The sequence below is a fragment of the Heloderma suspectum genome, chromosome 6 (genome assembly GCF_057233095.1).
Source record: "Heloderma suspectum isolate Gila_16-S chromosome 6, 16-S_ref, whole genome shotgun sequence".
NCBI classification, from domain to species: Eukaryota; Metazoa; Chordata; class Lepidosauria; order Squamata; family Helodermatidae; genus Heloderma; species Heloderma suspectum.
This window is the reverse complement of record NC_139463.1, coordinates 77,317,252-77,343,120: the sequence shown is the minus strand read 5'-3', so window position 1 is coordinate 77,343,120 and position 25,869 is coordinate 77,317,252. Positions and strand designations below refer to the sequence as shown.

Genomic DNA, 25,869 nt, shown 5'->3' with positions numbered 1-25,869 from the left:
TATGTAGCTGGGTAGCCCCCTCCCTGCTGTGGACATACCTGGTGGCAGTGCCATCATCCGTATAATGATGGCCATGGTCCCTAGTGTACACACTGAGAAACAACCATCGGGGCCAGTTTCCAGAGAGGAGGGGGCGTTGCAGGCAAGCAGGGTGGAGCTGAAGCATGTAAACAGGGAGTCGTCTGCAGGGGCATTGCTGGAACTAAAGCAGGGCTAGATGCGGACAAGACTGAACTCTCTCCCAGGGTCAGATTCCACTCTTCCAGCCATGACTGCTGTTTCTTCGGTACAAAGCCATCCTCTTGTGAGTTTGCAAAGACAGACTTTATTAAGTATTAAGGTGAAATAAGCAATTGGTTTCTTCATGCTGCAATGGAGAAGTGGGCAGAAATCATTAGCAGTCAGTGCTTCTTGGACAGCTTGAGAAGCTCATCCAATTATTATAGCTACTGAGTATTAAATGAGGAGGCAGCTACATCTACTTGTGTCAATCATTCAGCCACAATCATCTGCCAACTGCACATTCATGCGCGCATCAGTTAGTATCACCGACGTTTCAAGGAAGTCTGTTATATAGGTGTCCAGAACAAAATAGCCTCATCAGACCTTGATAACAGGACATCCAGCTCAGGCTGGTTTACACAGTACCACTACTTACCAATTAGCAACACTGAAATATTTCAGATTTGAGCCTTCTAACAGTTTCCCCCCAACAAGCAGAGGCTGTAGGTACATGGTACTCCCTTGTCCTTAACACTGACCTGTGTATTCACACCACACCAGCCTACCCTTCTTAAGCTCTTCTGCATGACCATAGGGACTGGAAACTTAACTGTCAAGTCTTTAGATAATTAATGATGTGCCCAATATAAAAGTGTAATCATTAACGGGGTGAAACAATGGCAGCATAGAATACGCGCAACCATACAAGTGCAGAGGCATCTGAAGTATGAGGAATAGTGTTAATTGTAATAGCTATGTCTATATGTGACATCTGGCGCTAACATGTGTAAACCAAAGGTCTGCTGTAGCTGGTCAGGCAAGGCAACATCGGAATTGATGAGCATTTGTGCACAGAGCTGCTCTTCACGTGAGTAAAGGAGAGAAGAGAAGGTGAGGTTTGTGCATTGTATAGGGAATCTGAGATGAAAATAAAGGTACTGTTGGATACACTGATGCTGTTTCTGAACTGCTGTAAATCCGTGCTGAGAGTGAAGTATTCTCAAGATGCCAGAGCCCATGTAGAATCCAAGGCAAGGGACGACCAGTGGCTGTGTTCTGTATAGAAGGCTTTATTCCTAATTGTGGGATAGAAAGAAGCAGGATGGAACCAGAGGAGCGCTGATCACATCCCATTGGTGAACTAGCGCAGTGGGCATATCAGATGTCCAGGGCACTGGTCGATTACCAAAACCTATCTGGAAAGAGAGGCAAATGATAAGCCACAGACACGCACATCCCTCATGGGCATGGATGAAGTCCAATGAAGCCAGTGGCCCAAAGGCGAATGAGGTGATTTCTTGAGCACCCCCAGTGGCAAGTCCAGCCTCCAGTCAGATGTAGCCTTGGGACATGTAGTTTCTAGGGTGCCTTATCTGCATATTAAGGACACGAGCATTGTGGGAAAGCTACGTTTCCCAGAGTTCTTGGTACCGGGGTTCTGCCATTACAGCCCTCAAAGTGCCAAGGAGAGAAGGTTGGGAGAAGGCTGCTTTTTGAGGGAGAGGAGAAGAGAGGGAAGCAGATCCATTGCACCAGCCCTGCTGAAGACCTCTTCCCACTGTCACACCAGCACCCATTCCAGCAGGAGGCAGCACAGAGGGAGAAGAGAGTGGGAAGCAGGGCCATTCCTCCAACCTTGCTGAAAGACTTATTTTTTTTCCTCTCTTCCCTCCCCGTTCCTCTTTCTTTGGGTGCTGTTTCTTTTTTGAATGTAAGCCTGCGGGCAGGGGCGGTCTTGTTTTACTGATTATATGTAACTTGCTCCTGGAGCTTTTTTGGCTGAGGAGCAGGATAAAAATACTTTAAATAAAACAAACAAACAAACAAACAAACAGCTTCAAGTGAGATCTCCCTGCTGGGATCACTGCCAATAGGTAACTTGGGCGGGGGGGGGGGAATAGAATGGTGGGACAGGGTTCAGGATCTCTTGTGGGGAGGCATTCCACCCCTGCTTGATGGTGCCACTGGGAACATGACATGACCAAAACATCAGAACTGAGCTGGGCTGGGGGGAGAAACCAAGCTATTTTCCAATATCAATGAAAGCCTGGCTTTGCTGAGCCCAGTATCAAGTGAAACCAGGGGGCGTTTGCCCATCACTGGTTTCTTCCAACATTAATCCTTTCTCATTCATTGCACACTGATGTTCTAAGTATTACTACAACGTTAAAGATACAGGTAGTAATCCCAGAAGTCTGTAGCCTTTCCCAGAAGTCACCTCCATTCATGCACTTAACCACGAGAGAGCACAACCAGCTTGCAGGAAAGTAAGCTGAAGTCTGGGGGGAGGGGGGTGAACTGATGAAAGTTTGGTGAGCTCCAGCCCTAGACGGATTTCAATGACATCCCTACCAGACACTCTCCTCCCCGCTGCCCCTCGGCCAAACACAACATTTGTAAAGGGAGCCTATGGAGGTCCATTGGTACGTCAATACGATTGCCATGCAGTGGGGAACTCTGGATGATCAGGGTCCTCAATTACATTGGCAGCCCGGACATGTACAACTGTACGCACATAAGTTCCCCCTTTCAGAGATCACACACACATCAGTGGTGGGGCTGGGAGGTGTGTGGATGTCAGGGGTGGCCGGGAGGCACAGTTCCACTTCCGCCTCTATGAATGGGACGTATGTGTGGAGTGGGTCTTCTGAACAGCCCTTGTATGTGTGAGTGTGGGGGGGCAAAATTGTCAAAATAAAAATAATGGAATAAGGGGAACTATGAAACACACTTACCTTGCTGACAGTTGTTGGTCTCTTCTATACATTTGACTGAGACATATTTTGTTTTGGTAAATCTGTTGAAAATTGAATATTGTGTTTAAAATACAGTTGTGTGAGCAAATAAATAACAACCCGTAGCATCCAAATATTAGAACGTTTTAGGAGAGGATAGTAGAAAATATCACAAAATAATCTGCTTTATAATCCATTTGTTGTTCCTTAGGGATATGTGAAGAATAAGGAACTTCAAGAAGACCAGAACATGATAATTAATTGTCTAAGGACCAGTAAAATTGCCATCAGTTATAAATGGAAGCAAAAAGATGTCCTATCAATAAGAGAATTGATTGTGAGGGTCTGGGAACTGGGATTTGTGTCGAATCTCACAAACATTATTAGAATTAGAGATGGTAGACAGGGAAACAAATATTTTATTGACAATTGGCCTATTTTGGGATCCAACGTTATGATTTATTGGGACTATTTTAAGAAGAAATATTATGTAAAGTTACAGGACAATTAAAATAATGGTCAACTGACTGGAATAATAACATGAATCACTGTCCAGTGGTAATATGTATAAAATTTAACATGAGATTAGTATTTTTATTTATAATTTTAACTGTTTGTATTATTCATACTTTAAAAAGAATCAGAAAAGAAAGAAAAAAGCTTTTCATTGTATTTCTCAAAAAGGCAGAAAAAGGAGGGAGGGTGGTGTGAGAGAGCTTCAGCTACTGGGTGGTATTAACATGTAATAAAGCAATAAAAAGACAGAATTGTAGACCCACCAAGTGTGGGATCATCTGTCCAGAAAGCAGCCAGCAAGAGAGCACCAGGCAAGGCCATGTGGAGTGGGTCTTCTGAACAGCCCTCGTATGTGTGAACGGGGGTGGGGCAGGGCCAAAATTGCCAAATAAAAATAACAGAATAAGGGGAGCTATGAAACACACTTGCTTTGCCGACGGTTGTTGGTTTCTTCTATATACGTGACTGAGACATATTTTGTTTTGGTAAATCTGTTGAAAATCAAATGGTGTGTGTTCAAGGTACGGTCGTATGAGCAGATAAATAACATACCATAGTATCAAAATATTAGAATGTTTTAGGACAGGATACCAGAAAATACCATGAAATAATCTGATTTATAATCTAGTTGTTGTTTCTTAGGGAAGGGTGAAGAATAAAGAACTTCAAGAAGATCAGAAAAAGATAATTAATAATCAAAGATAAATTATCTATAAAAAAGATAATTAATAATTGCAATCAGTCATAAATGGAAGCAAAAAGATGTCCTGTCAATAATAGAATTGATTGTGAGGGTCTGGAAATTGGGATTTATGCTGAATCTCACAAACATTATTAGAATTAGAGAAGGTAGACAGGGAAATTTATTTATTTATTTATTTCTATACCACCCAATAGCTGAAGCTAACAAACATCTTGAGAATTGGTCTGTTTTTGGGTGCAGCCTTATGATTTATTGGGAACATTGTAAGAAGGACGTTACAAGGCAATACAAATAATGGCCAACTGATTTGAATAATAACATGCATGATTGTCCAGTGGTAATATTCATAAAATTTGACATGAGATTGTATTATTCATACTTTCAAAAGATACAGAAAAGAAAAAAAAATCTATTATATTTTTCTACAAGACAGAAAAAGGAGGGAGGGTGGAGTGGGAACATAACTGTAGAAACAAAACTGCACAGATCAGTTCCCAAATTAATCAACTGGAAACCACAGAAAGCTGTTTCTGTCCCACTCCCAGCCCACTTCATTCCGACCTTGCTCTCATGCCCATGCCTACTGCTCCAAACACAGCAGTTTCTGCAGCACCAGCTGCTTTTCCTACCTGAAGGCTGACAGTATTTCCACCTGCCATCCACATCATAGTTCCCGGTGAGAGAGCACCAGTACTTCCAGGTGGAGGTCCCATCTGTAGTACAAGATGTGTAAGACTTGCCTTTGTAGCGGAAAGGAAAGGCACACTGCCCCTTGGGACTTGCATCATGTCCTGGGATGGTTGGGGAGGATGGAGAGAGGAAAGTGTGAGACAGGCAACTCCAGCATGTGAGTGGGGGCTTTAGCCAATGAAGATATCGCTTTCAATACCTGAGAAAAAAATATGATCATCTCTCTCCAGTCGTGGAGGGTGGCTAGAAAAAAATCACTGTAGGAACACCTTCCATAACTGATGTTCTTTAGGGAGACTGTAACTGATACTTTTATTTCCCTTTTTAACAGGAACAGATGGACAAATAAAAAGCAGGCTCAGTCTTTTCTGTACACAAGCTCACGGGATGCTCACCTGTGGAGTGGGACACACAGGCAGCGAGGTTTGGTGGTGCTCCTGGACAGGACAAGAAGGGCTTGTGGGCTGACATTCCTCTCTGCCTCTCCGGTCTTAGCCTGCTGCCTGATTCCCAGCTCGGCAGGCTAGACTCAAAACCACACAAAGGCCCAAGGAGCTGCTTATGCCCGCTGTGAGATGTACACACAGGCAAGACCAGTGCCAGGGGCAGGCTTTGGTGGGCACCTGCCAAGGCCCTTTCCACAGCAATAGGGCCCGTTCCCAATCCCCAAACACGCAGGCCCTGCTGCTCTTCCTTTTTTGCTGTTGCTGCTTGTCCACTGACCTCTCTGTGGCTCAAGCTAGATGTGACGTCCAACGTGGATGTTCATTTAAAAAAATGCAAGTAGAAGCCTTGGCAGGGGGTGGGGGGCAGATAATTACTGGGATCACAATAAGTAAAAAAAGATGGTGCTGTGAGTAGCAGCGTTTGTTTTGGGCTCCGCCATTTGTTTTGAGTCTTCAGTTAATTTCAACATTTTTATCACCTCGCTCAACACCTTACTCGACATTTTTATCACTTCACTTGACTCTTAAATTATCGAGTTTGTATTGGAAAAGTTACGCTTGGGTTTGGCTTCTATTTGAACGTAAAGACTCCTTAAAGCCTTATCAGATTTTGCTGCTATTTTAGCTGTGGAGGAGGCTTTTCTGAGCTTTGGTGCATTTCCTTGTTAATAACCAGTTGAATCGCTGTATACAGTTGTTGTAGATGACATGATTTTTGCCTGAACTGTATAAAAACTTTATGGAACTTTTTTTGACCCTGGCAGAAATTAATGATAGTTGACTAAGAAATAGATATAAGTGCTTCTAAGCAAGATAACTCTAGAAGAAGTAAAACTTGGACTAGAAATAAACAAACGTCCCTGATTGAAACAGCTGTATGGATGAGTGGAACAGAATTTGAAAATACCTTCAAGGAAGGGAGAGTGGGGAAGGAGAAAAAAGCTTCCAATCTCTAAGCAACAGGGAAGAACTTTTGCCCTCTAGATATACTACACAGGAATGAGGCATCAAGGATTTGCTGGTGGGGTTTACTTATAGGCCCCCCACCCCACTTATAGGTTGGATCCGCCACTGCTGCTTGAGTGTTCTCTCGTACAGTTTTGCAAAGAGAAGTGCTCTTGTGTTTCCTCACAACAGCGTTGAGAAGAGAAGAGAACCTAATATAGGCTTTCTTCAGACAAAGCTTTTATCCTGAGATTGAGATGGCTCCATGGAAGTTTGCAGATGCTGTTAACCTCCAAGGCTTCTCTTGCACTAAATGCCCTTTGTTCCGTTTTTAAACAGATTGCAGATAATGAGCTATCAAATTACCCCATTGTGTTCTGTTTGAGTTCCCTCCATGAAAAAGGAAAAGCGGCAAGAAAAGGAGCGAGATCAATGAAAGATAATGGACGACTCAGGTACGGGGAGAAGGAGGGGGGAAGGGGTGGGGGAAAAGGAAGCATGTGAAAAAGGGAGTCGTTGTGATCCTGCATTTAAAACGGAAGCAGAAAACTCCATTTTAAATGCAGGATTTTAGGATGGTGTAGAGATGCCCATAGTATCGTCATAGCATTGTCACAGCACAGCATGCAATTTTTATTTCGGCAGAGGAAAGGCTGATACCCCCTTTCAGAGACCACAACTGACTAAGCCTGATTCAGGGTCAATAAGAGGGGCTTAAAAAGTTTTATATCAGATACTGGACTATCATTGTTTATTGTTGTGGGAAAGGAATATCCTAGTGGTGCTTGAGGGGGGCTGGGAAAAATAATCTTATTCTGAGCTTTTAGATATTGATTTAATACTATTTTTTTAGTTTTTGTTGTGTTTTCAACTTTTAGTCGTTATTGATATTGATAACTGTTTTAACATTTTAGAAACACTGTTTTACAGCTAGTTTTATCATTTTACAATTCTAGCTTGATAGATAACTTGTTTTATTTTTAAATGAGAAAATCTAAACGAATCAGTAGTCCTGGAGATCACAATCTCTTGCCCACCCCCAAACAGAGTTAGATAGTGAGTTCTTAAAAACCACTATGGTTTTAATGTTTAATGTTTTAATGTTCTATATATTTTAAATTGTTTTATTGTGTGCCGTTTGGTTTTAATTTTTGTGAACCGCCCAGAGAGCTTTGGTTATTGGGCGGTATAGAAATAAATAAATAAATAAATACTAGAGAATGTAATGGATTGAAATAGTACTCCCACAAGAAACTGTGCTGCCATTTTGTGTGATGGTGTGCTGACCCTAGCAGCCCCAATTATAGAGGGTTGTACAAAATTATACAAAACCACAAATATATCTCCTGAAAAGCATAACTTTGGGAATGTGCAACAATTTGGGGATGTCCTTTTAGAAGAACAAACTTTATTAATTGCTAGAACTGTTCAGCATATTTACTATCAATTAAGTCAAACAGGAGACAAACTTGAGAATTTAATTACATTATTGAAACCTTTTGAATAACATATAAAAAGTACAACATACCATTCTAAGAAATCTAAAGTATTCGGGAGGGAAGGAGAAGTTAAAACAGATCAACCGAGGGAGATATTTGAAACAGGGCAAACTTTGATTATCTTCCTCTGTAACGGGAACATTCCATACTGGGGATCAAAGAGGTTGGCAGTTGAACATTTAAGCTACCTTTTTGAGATACCCAAATATAAAATAGATCTCGTTGAATCAAGGAGCCTACTGGGCAGAGCTCCTGGAAAGAGGCATCACCTAACCGTTAAAACAACAAAATTCCCAGCCTTAATCCTAAAAAAAAAGAGCATGTATTAAAAAATATGTTGTGGCTCTAATGCAAATACTTTATGATACTATAAAAAAAACCTTGCTAAAGGACAAGAAGCTTATTTCTCTGAATCCTTGTCCCCAGAAGGTTGTCAAGAAGTCAGTAAGTGACGTTTTAGGACATTTAGATATGGAAGATTTAATTAATTGGGATATACCAGCTACTATCCCCGCAGCTCAAAACTCTTTAAAGTCTTTAGAAAGATTTACCTTCGGGCAGACCATGGTGGAAGATCATGTGGCATCACAAATGGATAATTTTACAAACTACAGAGGAAAAGTTGCTGACCCTTTATGAAGTCCTCCCACTGAATAAGCAGAAGGAAATTTTGTATAGACCATCAGCTTTGGAGAATAAGCTTCAAACTTTAGTTGTTAATCAAGATTTGCCTTCTACTAGGCACTCTCCAAGCCATTCAGTTGACATTCAACACCAGGAGACATTTCAATCCTATAAGGAGCTAGTTAATTTGAAGCTGCCAACTGATTATGGTGCAAAAACAAAGAAACAAACCCAGCTCTGTGCTTTGTCACTACCAAAACAACCAAGCCCTGAAAACTGGTAGGCTTTTAGATATTTAAACCTAAATGAATTGGGTTCTGAAATAAATGCTGTCCACCTACTTAGCACAGAATTAATGAAAGTTGGAGTGCATTTACTCACTCAGGATCAAGTAAAGAACCCCTTCTCAGCAGGTCCTAATGCTAGGCAGATACAGGCAGAAATTAACATACTGACCCCCAAAGAAAACATAAATTTAAAAAGGAAGAATAGTATGGGTTCAAATGGGGCAACTGCGTACTCTAGTGATAGACTAGAGTTGATGTCTCCAGCATAAGGTTTGGCTGTAATTCTGTGTTTTTTATAGGATGGTGATGCATTGTGAATTGGCAACTTATTCCTTTTACGAGTAGTTTTCTCTTAGGGATTATTTCTGGTATAATTTATAGAGTTATGCATTTTTGTCAAAAGTGTTATTTATTTCAAATCTACTTGTTTTGTGATCACTTGTAGCCATTTTGGATTTTCTTATATATTGAGGGCATATTGTCAAAGGTATCTATTACTATATAAATGGGTGACCTAAAATGTTATTCCCTTAATGCTAGGAGTTTAGGCACAGTTGTTAAAAGGAAAAGGATAGGATTACAACAGAAATTAAAAAGCGCTCTCCTGATGTCATATTTTTGCTAAGAGACACAAGACAGTATTAAAACACCCATATATTGGACAACAGTTTCCTGCCTCGGGCTCTTTAAAAGCCCATGGTGTGGCTATTCTCTTTGCAACCTCCCTATCTATCTATCTATCTATTTAATGTATTAATTGCCCATCTGGCTGGTCACCCAGCCACTCTGGGCGATGTAGAAAGTATATAATAAAACAGTTATCAAAACAATAAAATTCTACAGTAAAAACATTTTCTAAAATACCCTAACCCACCCCAAATGCCTGCCTGAACAACCACATTTTTAATGCATGGCGGAAGCTCATTAAAGAGGGGGCATGGCGGAGTTCCCTAGGGAGGGAGTTCCACAGAGTGTGGGCCACCACAGAGAAGGCACTCTCCCTCGTCCCCACCAGTCTAGCTGTCCTGGCTGATGGGACAGAGAGAAGGCCATCCAAGGCTGATCTTGTTAAGCGACCTGTCTGGTGTTGTGCTGGGCCGGAGCCATATAGGGTTTTAAAGGTCAAAACCAACACCTTGAATTTGGCCCAGAAAACAACTGGTGAACAGGGCAACTCCTTCAGCACCGGAGTGATGTGATCACGATGGCGGCTGCCTTTAATCAGGCGAGCCGCTGCATTCTGTACCAGCTGCAGCTTCCGAACTGTCTTCAAGGGTAACCCCACGTAGAGTGCATTACAGTAGTCTAAATGACAGGAGACCAGGGCATGTACTACCGATGGGAGCAGATGGTCGGGAAGGAAGGGGCGCAGCCACCATATCAGATGGAGTTGATACAGCGCTGTCCAGCTCACAGCTGACACCTGAGCCTCCATGGACAGCGGGGAGTCCAAAATGACCCCCAGGCTGCCGACCTGGTCTTTCAAGGGTAGCCGTACCCCATTCAACACCAGGTCAACATCCCCCAGCCTCCTCTTGTCTCCCATCAGAAGTACCTCAGTTTTGTCAGGGTTCAGCTTCAGCTTATTCCTCCCCATCCAGCCACTCACCGTCTCCACATATTTGGACAGGGATTCTACAGCCAACCTTGGGGAAGATTTGAACGAGAGGTAGAGCTGCATGTCATCCGCATATTGATGACACCGCACCCCAAACCTACTAATGATAGCCCCCAGCGGCTTCACATAGATGTTAAATAGCATTGGGAAGAGGATGGAACCCTGTGGCACCCCACAAGTGAGCGGCCATGGGTCCGAAACCTCCTCTCCCAGTGCTACCCTCTGGTACCTGCTGGAGATGCAGGACCGGAACCACTGCAATACGGTGTCTCCAATGCCCAACCCCTCCAGGCGGTCCAGGAGGATACCGTGGTCAACGGTATCGAAAGCCGCTGAAAGGTCGAGGAGAACAAGGAAGGAGCATTCACCCCTATCCAGAGCCCTCCTCATATCATCCACCAAGGCGACCAAGGCCTTTTCTGTCCCATGCCCAGGCCTGAAGCCCGACTGAAATGGGTGTAGATAATCGGCTTCTTCCAAGTGTGCCTTCAACTGCATCGCCACCACCCGCTCAATCACCTTGCCCCAAAATGGCAGATTCGAAACTGGGCGAAAGTTGTTCAGAACTTGGGGATCCAAGGAGGGCTTCTTTAAGAGTGTTCTTATCACTGCCTCCTTGAGGGCTGATGGCTTCACTCCCTCCTCAAGGGAGGCGTTCACCACCGCCACCTTCCTATATCAGTACAGTCCTATGGTAGACCCCAATGCCAGATACTTATTTATTAAAACTGCCATAGGAGGTTCATATTATACATTCGCCACTTTGCACTCACCAAATTCAAATCAACATAGTTTTTTACATGATACTTTGCAGAGGTATTTCAACAAGGCATAACAATTATGGGGGGGGGGGATTTCAATAGAGTAAGTGATCCAGTTCTGGATAGATCTTGCTTTGGGGATAAGTGCAGGACCACCACTATTCCATCATTTAGTGACCTTTTGGCTAAATTTATATTAATAGATTTTTGGCAATTTGTAAATATAGGAGCCTGAGATTATATATATTTTGCCCCTTGCTATCAAACATATACATAATTTCTTCAACCCATGCCTCTTCCATCATAAGCACAGAGATCTATCAAAAAATGGTATCAGATCATTCAACTATAAGCCTAACCATAAACCTTTGTTTAGACCGATCCTTTACCCATGCGTGGTGCTTCAATCCTATTCTTCTACAAAACCAACTACACGTTGAGAAAATTAAAACTGAAATAGAACATTATTCCATACACATGAACAAGTAGGCAGTAATATGGGAATTGGCAGCAATTAAGAAGATTTCAATACAAAAAAGGAAACACTTTTGTCAGAAATAAAGCTCTGGAAATGAAACACAAAAAGATCAGGTGGGGCAAAAATTTACTGCCTTCTTTCACAAAAAAGAATGGAACTTAGAGCCCTTGAAGTAGGTAAGATTTCAACATCACTCCTTTACCTTAAACAACAATACTATGAATTTGGGGGTAGAAGCTCTAAATTGCTAGCATATGAGCTGAAACGCAGCATCCTAAGAAATGTTATTTGCTCAGTTAAAGACAATCAAAATTTATTGGTTTGTGGGACTAGACAGATCAGTAATCAATTTGTGCAATTTTATTCAGAACTGTATTCTAACTCAGATCTTGATGTCACTACGATAGACAAATATTTAGAGGACTCACAACTTAAAACACTCACAGAACAACACAGACAATTGTTGAACTCCCCAATAATATCAGATGAAATAGAAGCTGCTCTTTAAAAAGGTAAGAATTTTATTAAAAAATTAAAGAACTTCTAATACCCAAATTAGTGGTACTATTTAATGATGTGCTTAAAGGGGATCAAATACCAGAGACCTGAAAGCTGTCTCAGATTATTGTGCTTCCCAAAATAGATAAAGATCATCTTGAAGTTGAGTCATATAGACCCATTTCATTAATGAATCTCAGTTCTTAATTATTGACATCCATCATGGCTTCTAGACTGAATAATTTTATTACCCATTATATTCACCCAAACCAATCTGGATTTATTCCACCTAGGCAATTAACTAATCCTATTTGTAGAGTTCTGAATATTATTCAACATTATAAAAATTGTAAGAAACCTTTAGCCATTCTTTCCCAAGATGCCCATAAAGCTTTTGATAATTTAAATTGGCCCATTCCATATAAGGTGTTGGAAAAAATGAACACGAGTAAGCTTTTTATACAAGTGATTCAAAGACTGTGCAAGCTTTGCTTAGAATCAATGGATGTGATTCAGAAAAAATTAGAATCAATAAAGGTACTGAACAAAGAGACTTCTATCTCCAATTTTATTTGCCCTTGCATTAGAACCCTTCACTAATAGGATATGCAATAATATAACTATTAGTGGTGTGATAATCCAGGATGCAAATCATAAAATCAGTTTGTTTGCCGATGACATTGCCTTTTTTATAACTAAACCATCAACAGAGGCCTCAGAAATCATGAAAGAACCAAGCTCATATGAAGCAATAGCTGGATTAAAAATTAATTTTAGTAAATCTGAGGCATTCTGTATAGGCATGTCTAAACAAGAGGAAGAACAATTTCATAATGACACGGGCCTCAAGACATGAATTGAAATGCTCAAATAGTTGGAAATCTTTCTTTATTCCTAAAGATTTAAACAAAGTTAGAAAATTGAGTTGTTGTTGTTGTTGTTGTTGTTCAGTCGTTCAGTCGTGTCCGACTCTTCGTGACCCCATGGACCATAGCACGCCAGGCCTTCCTGTCCTGCGCTCTCTCCCGGAGCATGCTCAAGTTAATATTCATTGCATCCGTGATGCTATCTAGCCATCTCATCCTCTGCCGTCCCCTTCTCCTTTTGCCTTCAGTCTTTCCCAGCATCAGGGTCTTTTCCAGGGAGTTTTCTCTTCGCATTAGGTGGCCAAAATATTGGAGCTTCAGCTTCAGTATCTGTCCTTCCAATGAGCACTCAGGGTTGATTTCCTTTAGGATGGACTGATTGGACCTCCTTGCAGTCCAGGGGACTCGTAAGAGTCTTCTCCAGCACCACAGTTCGAAAGCATCAATTCTTCGGCGCTCAGCCTTCCTTATAGTCCAGCTCTCACAGCCATACATTACTACTGGGAAAACCATAGCTTTGATTAGACGGACCTTGGTCGGCAAGGTGATGTCTCTGCTTCTTACTATGCTGTCTAGGTTGGCCATAGCTTTCCTCCCCAGGAGCAAGCGTCTTTTAATTTCATGGCTACAATCACCGTCTGCGGTGATCTTGGAGCCCAAGAAAGTAAAATCTGTCACTGCTTCCATTTCTTCCCCTTTTATATGCCAGGAAGTGATGGGGCCAGATGCCATGATCTTAGTTTTTTTAATGTTGAGTTTCAAACCAGCTTTTGCACTCTCCTCTTTCACCCTCAACAAGAGGCTCTTTAGATCCTCTTCGCTTTCTGCCATTAGGGTGGTATCGTCTCCATATCGGAGGTTGTTGATAATTCTCCCAGCAATCTTAATTCCGACCTCTGATTCATCCAAGCCGGCATTTCTCATGATGTACTCTGCATATAAGTTAAATAAGCAGGGTGACAATATGCAGCCTTGTCGTACTCCTTTCCCAATTTTGAACCAATCAGTTGTTCCATGTCTGGTTCTTACTGTTGCTTCTTGACCCTCGTACAGGTTTCTCAGGAGACAGGTAAGGTGGTCTGGTACTCCCATCACTTTAAGAATTTGCCACATTTTGTTGTGATCGACACAATCAAAGGCTTTAGCATAGTCAATGAAGCAGAAATAGACGTTTTTCTGGAATTCTCTTGCTTTCTCCATGATGCAGCGAATGTTGGCAATTTGATCTCTAGTTCCTCTGCCTCTTCGAAACCCAGCTTGTACTTCCGGTAGTTCTCGGTTCGCATACTGCTGAAGCCTAGCTTGTAGGATTTTGAGCATCACCTTGCTGGCATGTGAAATGAGTGCAATTGTGCGGTAGTTTGAACACTCTTTGGCGTTGCCCTTCTTTGGAATTGGAATGTAAACTGACCTTTTCCAGTCGTGTGGCCACTGTTGAGTGTTCCAGATTTGTTGACATATTGAATGCAGCACTTTAACAGCATCACCTTTTAGGATTTTAAATAGCTCAGCTGGAATACTGTCATCTCCGCTAGCTTTGTTGTTACTAATGCTTCCTAAGGCCCACTTGACTTCACTCTCTAAGATGCCCGGCTCAAGTTCAGTGACCACACTATCATGGCTATCAGGGACATTCAGATCTTTCCTGTATAGTTCTTCTGTGTATTCTTGCCACCTCTTCTTAATCTCATCTGCTTCTGTTAGGTCCCTGCCTTCTTTGTCCTTGATCATGCCCGTCTTTGCACAAAACGTTCCCTTGAGATCTCCAATTTTCTTGAAGAGATCTCTAGTCTTTCCCATTCTGTTGTTTTCCTCGATTTCTTTGCATTGTTCATTTAAGAAGGCCTTCTTGTCTCTCCTTGCTATTCTCTGGAACTCTGCGTTCAGTTGGGTACATCTTCCCCTTTCTCCCTTGCTTTTCGCTTCCCTTCTTTCCTCAGCTACTTGTAAAGCCTCATCAGACAGCCACTTGGCTTTCTTGCATTTCTTTTTCTTTGGGATGGATTTCGTTGCTGCCTCCTGAACAATGTTACGGACCTCCGTCCATAGTTCCTCAGGCACTCTGTCTATCAGGTCTAATCCCTGAAATCTATTCCTCACCTCCACTGTATATTCATCAGGGATATGATTTAGGTCATACCTGAACTGTTTAGTGGTTTTCCCGACGTTCTTCAATTTAAGCCGAAATTTTGCAAGAAGCAGCTCATGATCTGAGCCACAGTCAGCTCCAGGTCTTGTTTTTACTGACTGTATGGAGCTTCTCCATCTTTGGCTGCAAAGGACATAATCAATCTGATTTCGATATTGACCATCTGGTGACGTCCATGTGTAGAGTCGCCTCTTGTGCTGTTGGAAAAGAGTGTTTGCTATGATCAGCATGTTCTCTTGGCAAAACTCTATTAGCTTTTGTCCTGCTTCATTTTGTACACCAAGGCCATGCCTGCCTGTTATCCCGGTGATTTCTTGATTTCCTACTTTAGCATTCCAATCCCCTAAGAGGACATCTTTTTTTGATGTTAGTTCTAGAAGGTGTTGTAGGTCTTCATAGAACCGAACAACCTCAGCTTCTTCGGCCTCAGTGGTTGGGGCATAGACTTGAATTACTGTGATGTTGAATGGTTTGCCTTGGATTCGTACTGAGATCATTCTATCATTTTTAAGATTGTACCCCAGTACTGCTTTTCCCACCCTTTTGTTGACTATGAGTGCTACTCCATTTCTTCTAAGGGATTCTTGCCCACAATAGTAGATACGATGGTCACCTGAATTAAATTCGCCCATGCCTGTCCATTTTAGTTCGCTGATTCCCAAGATGTCGATGTTCAATCTTGCCATCTCATGTTTGACCACCTCCAGCTTACCTTGATTCATTGATCTGACATTCCAGGTTCCTAAACAATATTGTTCTTTACAGCATCGGATTTTCTTTTCACCACCAGACACATCCACAGCTGAGTGTCCTTTCGGCTTTGGCCCAGCCGCTTCACTCTTTCTGGCGCTACTTGGAAATACCCTCTGCTCTTCCCCAGTAGTATATTGGACACCTTCCGACCTGAGGGGCTCATCTTCCGGCGTCATATCTTTTAGCCTTGTGATACGTTCCATGGGGTTTTCTTGGCAAGAATACTGGAGTGGGTTGCCATTTCCTTCTCCAGTGGACCACATTTTGTCAGAACTCTCTGCCATGACCTGTCCGTCTTGGGTGGCCCTGCACGGCATAGCTTATGGCTTCACTGAGTTACGCAAGCCCCTTCACCACAACAAGGCAGTGATCCATGAAGGGGAAAATTGAGTTACAATGAGGCTATGTATAAAGTAAGACAAGATTTGCGACACTGGTCTAAACTTAACTTGTCTCGGTTAGGGAGAATAGCTGCCATTAAAATGACAGCCCTCCCTAAAATAAAATCAAACATTACTGATTAAATTACCACAGAAATATCTCCTTAAATGGCAAAAAAAGTATAATTCATATATCTTCAAAGGAAAAAAGCCAAGAGTCGCTAAAAGTATTACATATCGAAAGCCTGCCTTGGGTGGTCTTGGTTTTCCTGATATTATTAAATATCATAGAATCATAGAATAGTAGGGTTGAAAGGGGCCTACAAGGCCATCAAGTCCAACCCCCTGCTCAATGCAGGAATCCAAGTCAAGTCAATCCAATCATGATGCATTTAAATTACGACAACTCTTTTCATTATTATATAAGGATTCTGATATAGCCTGGGTGGAAATAGAACATCCTGGAAACAACCTCTTCAAGTATTTTTTTTTTGTCCAATACTAATAGAAATATAGCCACATTAAATAACCCTTTTTTGACATTTACCCTACAAATTTGGAATAAATGGCGTCAATATCTAATGCCCCAAATCTCTCCTCTCACACCTTTTTTAATCCATCCCTTGTTTTCTTATCCTGATAAAAGAGCACAATTCACTGGTTGGGGAGACAGCAGTTTACACAGGATGTTGGATTTCTTCCCAAAGGGTAAATGTTTAATGGGACAACAAATTAAAGACAGGATTTGTGGTTTAAAATCCACCAAATACTACACTTTCTAAATGACCAATTAGTCAAGCAGCAGGCTATAAGGCCACTCACACAATTTGAAAAGTATTTAGTTAATTATACTCTTGGCTCTAAAGGAACAGTTTTGCAACTTTATAAATACCTTCTCGATATTGCTATTATAACATGAGAGGTTTAAAGGTAGCCTAGGAGCAAGATCTGGGATATGAAAGAAATGACAAAAACTGGCAAAAAGTTTGGTCTGCCAACCAATTGAAATCCATTTCAGCCCATACTAGAGAGAGCTCAATGAAGGTGATTTATAGATGGCATCTTACCCAAGTGAAGCTCTCAAGAATAAACAGAAGTAGATCTCCATTATGTTGGAGGGGGTGTGGAGCCATTGGTACATATCTTCACCATTGGTGGACTTGCCCATTCAATAGGGATGTACAAAAGTCACTTACCATTTCGCAGATCTGCTTTGCGGTGGGGGGGGAAGTGCTCCGTCCCTCCCCCCAGAATCCTTGACGGGGGGGAAGCACTCTGTTCCTCCCCCCTGGAATCCTCGACCGGCTGGCTGTGCTCCACAGCGGCTCCGCAGAGCAGCCGGTCAGGCCCAGGCCAGAGCCATCCGCAGCTGGATTTCCAGCCGCGGAGGGCTCTGGGTAAAAAAAGACATACCCGCGTATGCAAATGGTGGCGGCTACGGCCACCGTCATTTGCATTCCTTATTTTTGGCCGTCTTAGTCTATGTAAAGATTTATGTAGACTATTACGGCGAAAATAAAGGGGAACGCAAATAGCGCCCGCTACGCTATTTGTGTTCCAATTTATTTTGGCCGTAATAGTCTACGTAAATATTTACGTAGACTAAGACGGCCAAAAATAAGGAACGCAAATGGCGGCAGCTGTAGCCATTTGCGTACGCGTTTTTTTTTTTTTTAGCCTGCTGTGATAGGCTATGTAAATACTTACGTAGCCTATCACGGCCTCCGCAGGGATGCAAAAGGCATCCCTGCGTTCGTCATGATAGGCTACGTATGTATTTACGTAGCCTATCGCGGCATGAAAGAGGAAGCGAATGGCGGCCGCAGGGTGGCCGCCATTCGCAAGTCGGTGCCGACAGGAGCAGGTAAGTGCCCCGTTTCGTGCTATTTTCGTGGGGTGGGGGCTTCATGCCACCCGACTTTTGTGGGTTGGGGGAGGCGGGGGCTTTGTGCCACGATGGATTTCGGGGGGCCAAATGCACTCGCATTCGGCCTCACCGAGATCCATCACGGAATTCTCTGACATCCCTACCATTTGCTCAAATCTTTTGGGGTGAGATTGAAAATGAAATCAACAAAATTACTAATCAGCCAATTAGCCTTGACCCAGGTCTTGTCCTTCTTAATCTATATTACACATTTAATACTAATTATTTGCAAAAAGATTTAACATCTTTCTCTTTTTTGCTGGCTGCTAGACATGTTTTTGCTAAAAACTGGAAATGTGATAGGCTTCCTAATTTGTGACTGCTATGGGAGAGTGTAGAATTTGGTATTATTTGAGAAACTGACTCAGCAGGTTATATGTTCAAGAGACCAATCAGACATCATCACATTTGAATGTACATGGTCATCGTTCATTAATTTCATTGATTGAGAAGGCGAAGGATTTTGGTCTCTTCCAGTGAGTCATGGCAAAGTATGGACAGGTCGACTCAGCTCTATAAGATATGGACAGTAAGACTATTTATGTTCATATCGTTCTCTGCCTTGTGATTTTTTCTTTTTGGAAATGGATTTTTATTATCTCGGCATATTTGGTCCACGTGTTTATATGCTATGTGTTCCCTTAACTAGTTGTATATTTGTTGTTTTAAAGATTTGGATAAATTTGTACCATCTATATATACTAATAAAATTTTAATTAATTAAAAAAATTAAAAAGGGGGGAAAGGGGGGAATAAAAAAATGTAATCACAGTAGGTCGAGAGGAGGGGATTTAGCCCTTTCCCTCCCTGCTGTGTTCCTGGCAGGGGGCGGGGGAGAGACACCGCTTGCATTGGGAGGAGTTCTGCCAGCAGGGAGGGGGCAATTCCTCTCAATGCAAGCAGCAGCCTAAGGCACCTTTGCTTGGCACTCTGCAGCCCCCATTGTACTCACTGACAGTTACTTCCAAGGAAACATGCATGAGATCAGGCTGCATGTCTGAAACCAACTGTTTCCCTCCCACAAGCCCACCTAGGCAATGTGGTGCTACCTGCTAGCGGAAGCTGCAAATTTGTGTCCGCGCAGAAGCTCCATTTCTGGTCCCTGTCAAAGTTTTCTGTCGTGGCACACCAGAATCGCCCCTTCTCGTCCTCGTCGATGCAGGCATCAAACGTCTTGTTCTTGTAGGTGAAGGGGAAGACGCAGGGCTGGCCATTGGAGTTCCCTCCATACTCTGCAGGTGTGGGAGCACAGAAAATAATATGGGGTTGCACTGGGTCCAGTTGCCAGAGAAAGGGGAAGGAGGCAATGAACAGGTTAATAATTCTGGAACCAGAGAAAGGCAGAACAGGTAACATTTCCAGTGACAAAGTACTGTGAGCTGGATTTTAGAGAATCCAGTGGATTCAGAAGTTGTTTCTCTCCCAATGCCAAGTCCCACTCTCACATTCTGACCTCAGGCTTCTATTCCTCATCTTAAAGGGCCAAAGAAGGCATTGCATGAATTGTGTGATTGTAATTAACATGTCTAGTTTAAAAAAATAAAAAAATAAATAGCAGCCATGGGGTGGGGTATGTCTGATAGGATCAGGACCATGGCGTGTGGGGAGGGAGTAAACTTTTCCCCACCCCCATGCCATGGCCATGATGACAGTCCCTTTCTCCACCTCCCAAAATTGTGACTCACCCTGGGAGGGAAGTTTCCATTAGTCCTAGTGGAAGGTTCCCTCTTGTGGTAATAGTGGATGTGTGTGTGTGTGTGTGTGATGGTGGGGGGAATTATTTTAATTAGGATTGCAGTGGATGGGAAGGATTAAACACCCTCTGCATGTACCATGGTCCCAATCCTGACTCCACCCCTAGATATTAAATGCAAACACTCCATTAACACTACTTCTAGCTTGGCCCTGAATTGTACCTCCTTTCTATCATGGAGCATTTCTCCGCTTTCACCTGTTGGGTAATCGGAACAACTCTGCTTGCTTCCAGACACTGGGGGGGCGATAGAGAATGTCTCGTATCAACAGCCACTTGCCTTGTCCACCCCCTTGCCGTCCTGTAACTTGATCAGTTCCTTTCTCCTACTCTCTCCCTTGGCCTCTGCAACAAGCAACGTGTGCTTTCTCCTTGGGAGAAGCAAGTAACCCTGTCTTATGCCTTCATTTACTTACACTCACACACCCAACTTTAGGGGGTGTTTGCAGTTAGACAGCTTTCTTCAACAATGTGCATAAAAGCACGAATAAAGTAAGTTGCTTTGAATGTCTTCTAGACAGGCTCTAGACTGCTTTTATTCCTTCTGATAATAGATGCTGAGTGTGACCTTCTTGCCCAAGGTTCCACCTTTCTCCAGCCGCCTCCTCAGAAACTGAGAATTCAACCCGTCAGGAACGCCTGCTTTCACTTTGGGACAGCTGTCCCCACTGTCCCCCAACCTTCAGCCCTTTTACTGTCTGTGGGTTCCAGAGAAAATATGCTCAATTGGTTCTCTCAACCCACTACGGGAGAAGTAACGAGGATATAGTTATAATAAAGGTAACGTAAGATCAAACAAGTGGGAATTTGGATTTTTTTTTTAAAGCAGATAAAGATTTATGTAAAACATGAAACGTTGTCAGTAGTTATTATGATTAATCAATCATACTATGATTGATTAATCATAATATGATTATATTATTAATATGATCATATTATAATCATAATATGATTATATTATTAATTATTAATCATAATTCTGATTAATCAATCATCAGTCAATCAATCAATCATTTTCCTACTAAAAAGTAGGTAGTTCCTAACTTCCCTACCTACTCTACCCTCCTAAAATCCCAGACACAAACCCCACTAATTAGGCTTTGCTTCCACAACCCCTAAAGCCCTATCTGACTTCCTAACTGTCAGCTCACCCTTTATATATCCTGAGAATCCTCACACACACTCAAGCCCCTCCTGCCTTTCACTCACTCACTGGCATACTATTAACCCTATCTTACCTGGGTTAAAGTTAACAATGAAAACACATATATAATAGGCATACGTATGTTAAACCGTATTACCACCTTTCTTTTTTTATAAGGGAACTATGCTGTAAGTCACACTGGACTGTCCAGCATCATCTTCCATTGCAGCCAAGCTTATCTTCTGTTCTCTCCCACTGATGACCCCTCCCACTCACATATCTACAGCTTCTGCAGCAAATCTTCCCCTCTCTATCCAACAAGCCACATCCTTCTCTTCTTATCCCTCTCAAAATCTACTTCATCTGTAAAACTCTCCTTATCATCTCCTTACTTTGCCTCCTTCCTTAACTTGCTTCCCCTTTCAATGCCACCAGACTCCCCTCAACCCATGTTCACTCCTCACTCATCATTACTTGGTATTCCCTAATGTAGCCATTCATTTTAGATCAGGGATGCACAACCTGTGCCCCATGGCTTCGGGTTGTGTGACCCCCACCTGCTTTCCCCCACAGCCCAGCTGATCAGCTCAGCTGAAGGAAAATAATGCAGAAAGGAGGACATCAGAAAGAGAGAAGAGAGAAGGCATCCTTCAGCGCTACACAGGGAAACCCACTCTCATTTCCAATCAGAGATAAGAGCCACTGAAAGACATTTTAAAACTGACATACCTTGCAGGGAATTGAAAATTTAAATACCTTTTCATTTTATTTTATTTTATTTCATTCATTCATTCATTCATTCATTCATTCCATTTCTATACCACCCAATAGCCGAAGCTCTCTCAATTTTAAAATTGAGCTGTGCTTTGCATGCCTGAAAGCTGTTATACTTGGACTGACTTCAGAGTACATTGTTGTTGTTGTTGTTGTTCAGTTAAGTCGTATCCTTTGTGACCCCATGGACCATAGCACGCCAGGCCTTCCTGTTCTCCGCTCTCTCCCGGAGTGTGCTCAAGTTCATATTCATTGCATCCGTGATGCTATCTAGCCATCTCATCCTCTGCCGTCCCCTTCTCCTTTTGCCTTCAATCTTTCCCAGCATCAGGGTCTTTTCCAGGGAGTTTTCTCTTCGCATTAGGTGGCCAAAATATTGGAGCTTCAGCATCTGTCCTTCCAATGAGCACTCAGGGTTGATTTCCTTTAGGATGGACTGATTTGACCTCCTTGCAGTCCAGGGGACTCGTAAGAGTCTTCTCCAGCACCACAGTTCGAAAGCAAGAGTCTTTTAATTTCATGGCTACAGTCACCATCTGCAGTGATCTTGGAGCCCAAGAAAATAAAATCTGTCACTGCTTCCATTTCTTCCCCTTCTATATGCTAGGAAGTGATGGGGCCAGATGCCATGATCTTAGTTTTTTTAATGTTGAGTTTCAAACCAGCTTTTGCACTCTCCACTTTCACTGTCAACAAGAGGCTCTTTAGATCCTCTTCGCTTTCTGCCATTAGGGTGGCATCATCTGCGTATCTGAGGTTGTTGATAATTCTCCCGGCAATCTTAATTCCGACCTGTGATTCATCCAACCCAGCGTTTCTCATGATGTACTCTGCATATAAGTTAAATAAGCAGGGTGACAATATGCAGCCTTGTTGTACTCCTTTCCCAATTTGAACCAATCGGTTGTTCCATGTCTGGTTCTTTCTTGTACAGGTTTCTCAGGAGACAGGTAAGGTGGTCTGGTACTCCCATCTCTTTCAGAATTTGCCAGAGTTTGTTGTGATCCACACAATCAAAGGCTTTAGCATAGTCAATGAAGCAGAAATAGAAGTTTTTCTGGAATTCTCTTGCTTTCTCCATGATGCAGCGAATGTTGGCGATTTGATCTCTAGTTCCTCTGCCTCTTCGAAACCCAGCTTGTACTTCCAGTAGTTCTCGGTTCACATACTGCTGAAGCGTAGCTTGTAGGATTTTGAGCATAACCTTTCTGGCATGTGAAATGAGCGCAATTGTACGGTAGTTTGAACACTCTTTGGCATTGCCCTTCTTTGGAATTGAAATGTAAACTGACCTTTTCCAGTCTTGTGGCCACTGTTGAATGTTCCAAATTTGTTGGCATATTCAGTGCAGCACTTTAACAGCATCACCTTTTAGGATTTTAAGTAGCTCAGCTGGAATACTGTCATCTCCACTAGCATTGTTGTTAGTAATGCTTCCTATGGCCCACTTGACTTCACTCTCTAGGATGTCCAGCTCAAGTTCAGTGACCGCACTATCATGGCTATCAGGGACATTAAGATTTTTCCTGTATAGTTCTTCTGTGTATTCTTTCCACCTCTCCTTAATCTCATCTGCTTCTGTTAGGTCCCTGCCTTCTTTGTCCTTTATCATGCCCGTCTTTGCACAAAACGTTCCCTTGAGATCTCCGATTTTCTTAAAAAAATCTCTAGTCTTTCCCATTCTATTGTTTTCCTCCATTTCTTTGCATTGTTCATTTAAGAAGGCCTTCTTGTCTCTCCTTGCTATTCTCTGGAAATCTGCATTCAGTTGGATATATCTTCCCTTTTCTCCCTTGCTTTTCACTTCCCTTCTTTCCTCAGCTACTTGTAAAGCCTCATCAGACAGCCACTTTGCTTTCTTGCATTTCTTTTTCTTTGGGATGAATTTAGTTGCTGCCTCCTGAACAATGCTACGGACCTCCGTCCATAGTCCTCAGGCACTCTGTCTATCAGGTCTTAATTTAATTTTTAATTTAATAATTAAATAATTTAATAATTTAATAATAATAGGTCTTAATTTAATTTAATTTAATTTAATCCCTTAAATCTATTCCTCACCTCCACTGTATATTCATCAGGGATATGATTTAGGTCATACCTGAATGGTTTAGTGGTTTTCCCTACGTTCTTCAATTTAAGCCGAAATTTTGCAACAAGAAGCTCATGATCTGAGCCACAGTCAGCTCCAGGTCTCGTTTTTACTGACTGTATAGAGCTTCTCCATCTTTAGCTTCAAAGTACATAATCAATCTGATTTCGATACTGACTGCTGATGTCCATGTGTAGAGTCGCCTCTTGTGCTGTTGGAAAAGAGTGTTTGCTATGATCAGCATGTTCTCTTGGCAAAACTCAGCCTTTGTCCTGCTTCATTTTGTACACCAAGGCCATGCTTGCCTGTAATCCTGGTTATTCCTTGACTTCCTACTTTAGCATTCCAATCCCCTATGATGAAAAGGACATCTTTTTTTGGTGTTAGTTCTAGAAGGTGTTGTAGGTCTTCATAAAACTGATCAACCTCAGCTTTTTCAGCCTCAGTGGTTGGGGCATAGACTTAAATTACTGTGATGTTGAATGGTTTTCCTTGGATTTGTACTGAGATCATTCTATCGTTTTTGAGATTGTACCCCAGTACTGCTTTTCCCACCCTTTTATTGTCTATGAGTGCTACTCCATTTCTTCTAAGGGATTCTTGCCCACAGTAGTAGATATAATGGTCACCTGAATTAAATTCGCCCATGCTTGTCCATTTTAGTTCGCTGATTCCCAAGATGTCGATGTTCAATCTTGCCATCTCATGTTTGACCACCTCCAGCTTACCTTGCTTCATTGATCTTACATTCCAGGTTCCTAAACAATATTGTTCTTTACAGCATCGGACTTTCTTTTCACCACCAGACACATCCACAGCTGAGCATCCTTTTGGCTTTGGCCCAGCCGCTTCACTCTTTCTGGCGCTACTTGGAAATTCCCTCTGGTCTTCCCCAGTAGTACACCTTCCGACCTGAGGGGCTCATCTTCTGGCGTCATATCTTTTAGCTTTGTGATATGTTCCATGGGGTTTTCTTGGCAAGAATACTGGAGTGGGTTGCCATTTCCTTCTCCAGTGGACCACATTTTGTCAGAACTCTCTGCCATGACCTGTCCGTCTTGGGTGACCCTGCACAGCATAGCTTATGGCTTCACTGAATTACGCAAGACCCTTAGCCACAACAAGGCAGTGATCCATGAAGGGGCTTCAGAGTATATATGCCTGGAATTGGGTTGTGTTTTGTAGGCTTTGTGGGAAAATGTCCAAATTGGCAAGTACATTTGTGTATGAATGTACACGTGTGCATGCATGCATGCATACCCCAGACGCAGCCCGTGGTGACAAAAAGGTTGTGCACCCCTGTTTAAGTTGCTGAGAGATGTCAACTTTCTGCACAGCACCCAGCACATTGCTGGGGGCAGTCCCGTTAACAGAAGCAGTAGCATTCTTATACGATTTATAGTTTACAAGATGGGGTGTTGCTTTCCCCCCTAGCACAGCCTGGTCACCAACAAAACCTACCTTCAACAGAGCATGCCTTCCACCTGCTGTCCCTGTCATAGGTTGGGGTTGTGGCACACCACAGTTGCCCATCAAAGCTCCCGTCTTTGGTGCATGAAGAGTAGGATTTGTTTTTGTATATGAAAGGAAAGTTGCAGGGGGCAGGATCTGAAGAGGAAACACAACAAAGGGGAGAGAACGTTAAAGAGGGGATTGATGTGGTAGGATGAGCAGTGACTGAAGGTCCAGACTCCATTGCATTCTGCACTTGAGCATACGATGGCCTTGTAGGCCCCTTCCAACCCTACTATTCTATGATACTAGCCAGCTACAAGGGGAGTTGACTGTACATATATACAACATGGACTGGATCTAGGCTAAGAACCTACATGTGATGCTTACATGAGGCAATATGCCTGTGTACACCAGTTGCTGGGGAACATGCTGCACTCGTGTCCTGCTTGTGGTTTCCATCCGGTTGGCTACTGTGTGAACAGAATGCTGGACTAGATGGACCCTTAGTCTGATCCAGCAGGGCTCTTCTTATGTTCTTATGCGTAGCAATCCATTGT

General features: G+C 42.6%; 1 protein-coding gene across 5 annotated transcripts in view; it reads right to left on the bottom strand.

The window, feature by feature from the left end:
• Positions 1–306: 306 nt before the first annotated feature.
• Positions 307–25,869, bottom strand: part of LOC146341273 (epididymal sperm-binding protein 1-like) — a 39,947-nt gene continuing 14,384 nt past the window's right edge. The window contains exons 5-9 of one of the 5 annotated variants that reach the window (XM_084805093.1): positions 25,319–25,465; positions 19,147–19,329; positions 4,806–4,967; positions 2,958–3,019; positions 307–1,298 (exon numbers count right to left, since the gene is read on the bottom strand). In XM_084805093.1, coding sequence (XP_084661219.1) covers positions 2,982–3,019; positions 4,806–4,967; positions 19,147–19,329; positions 25,319–25,465 — 530 coding nt within the window. In that variant the 3' untranslated portion in view covers positions 307–1,298; positions 2,958–2,981. Of the gene's footprint in view, positions 1,419–2,957; positions 3,020–4,805; positions 4,968–19,146; positions 19,330–25,318; positions 25,466–25,869 lie in introns of all 5 variants that reach the window. The other 4 variants (XM_084805092.1, XM_084805096.1, XM_084805095.1 and 1 more) reach the window with 4 other exon arrangements.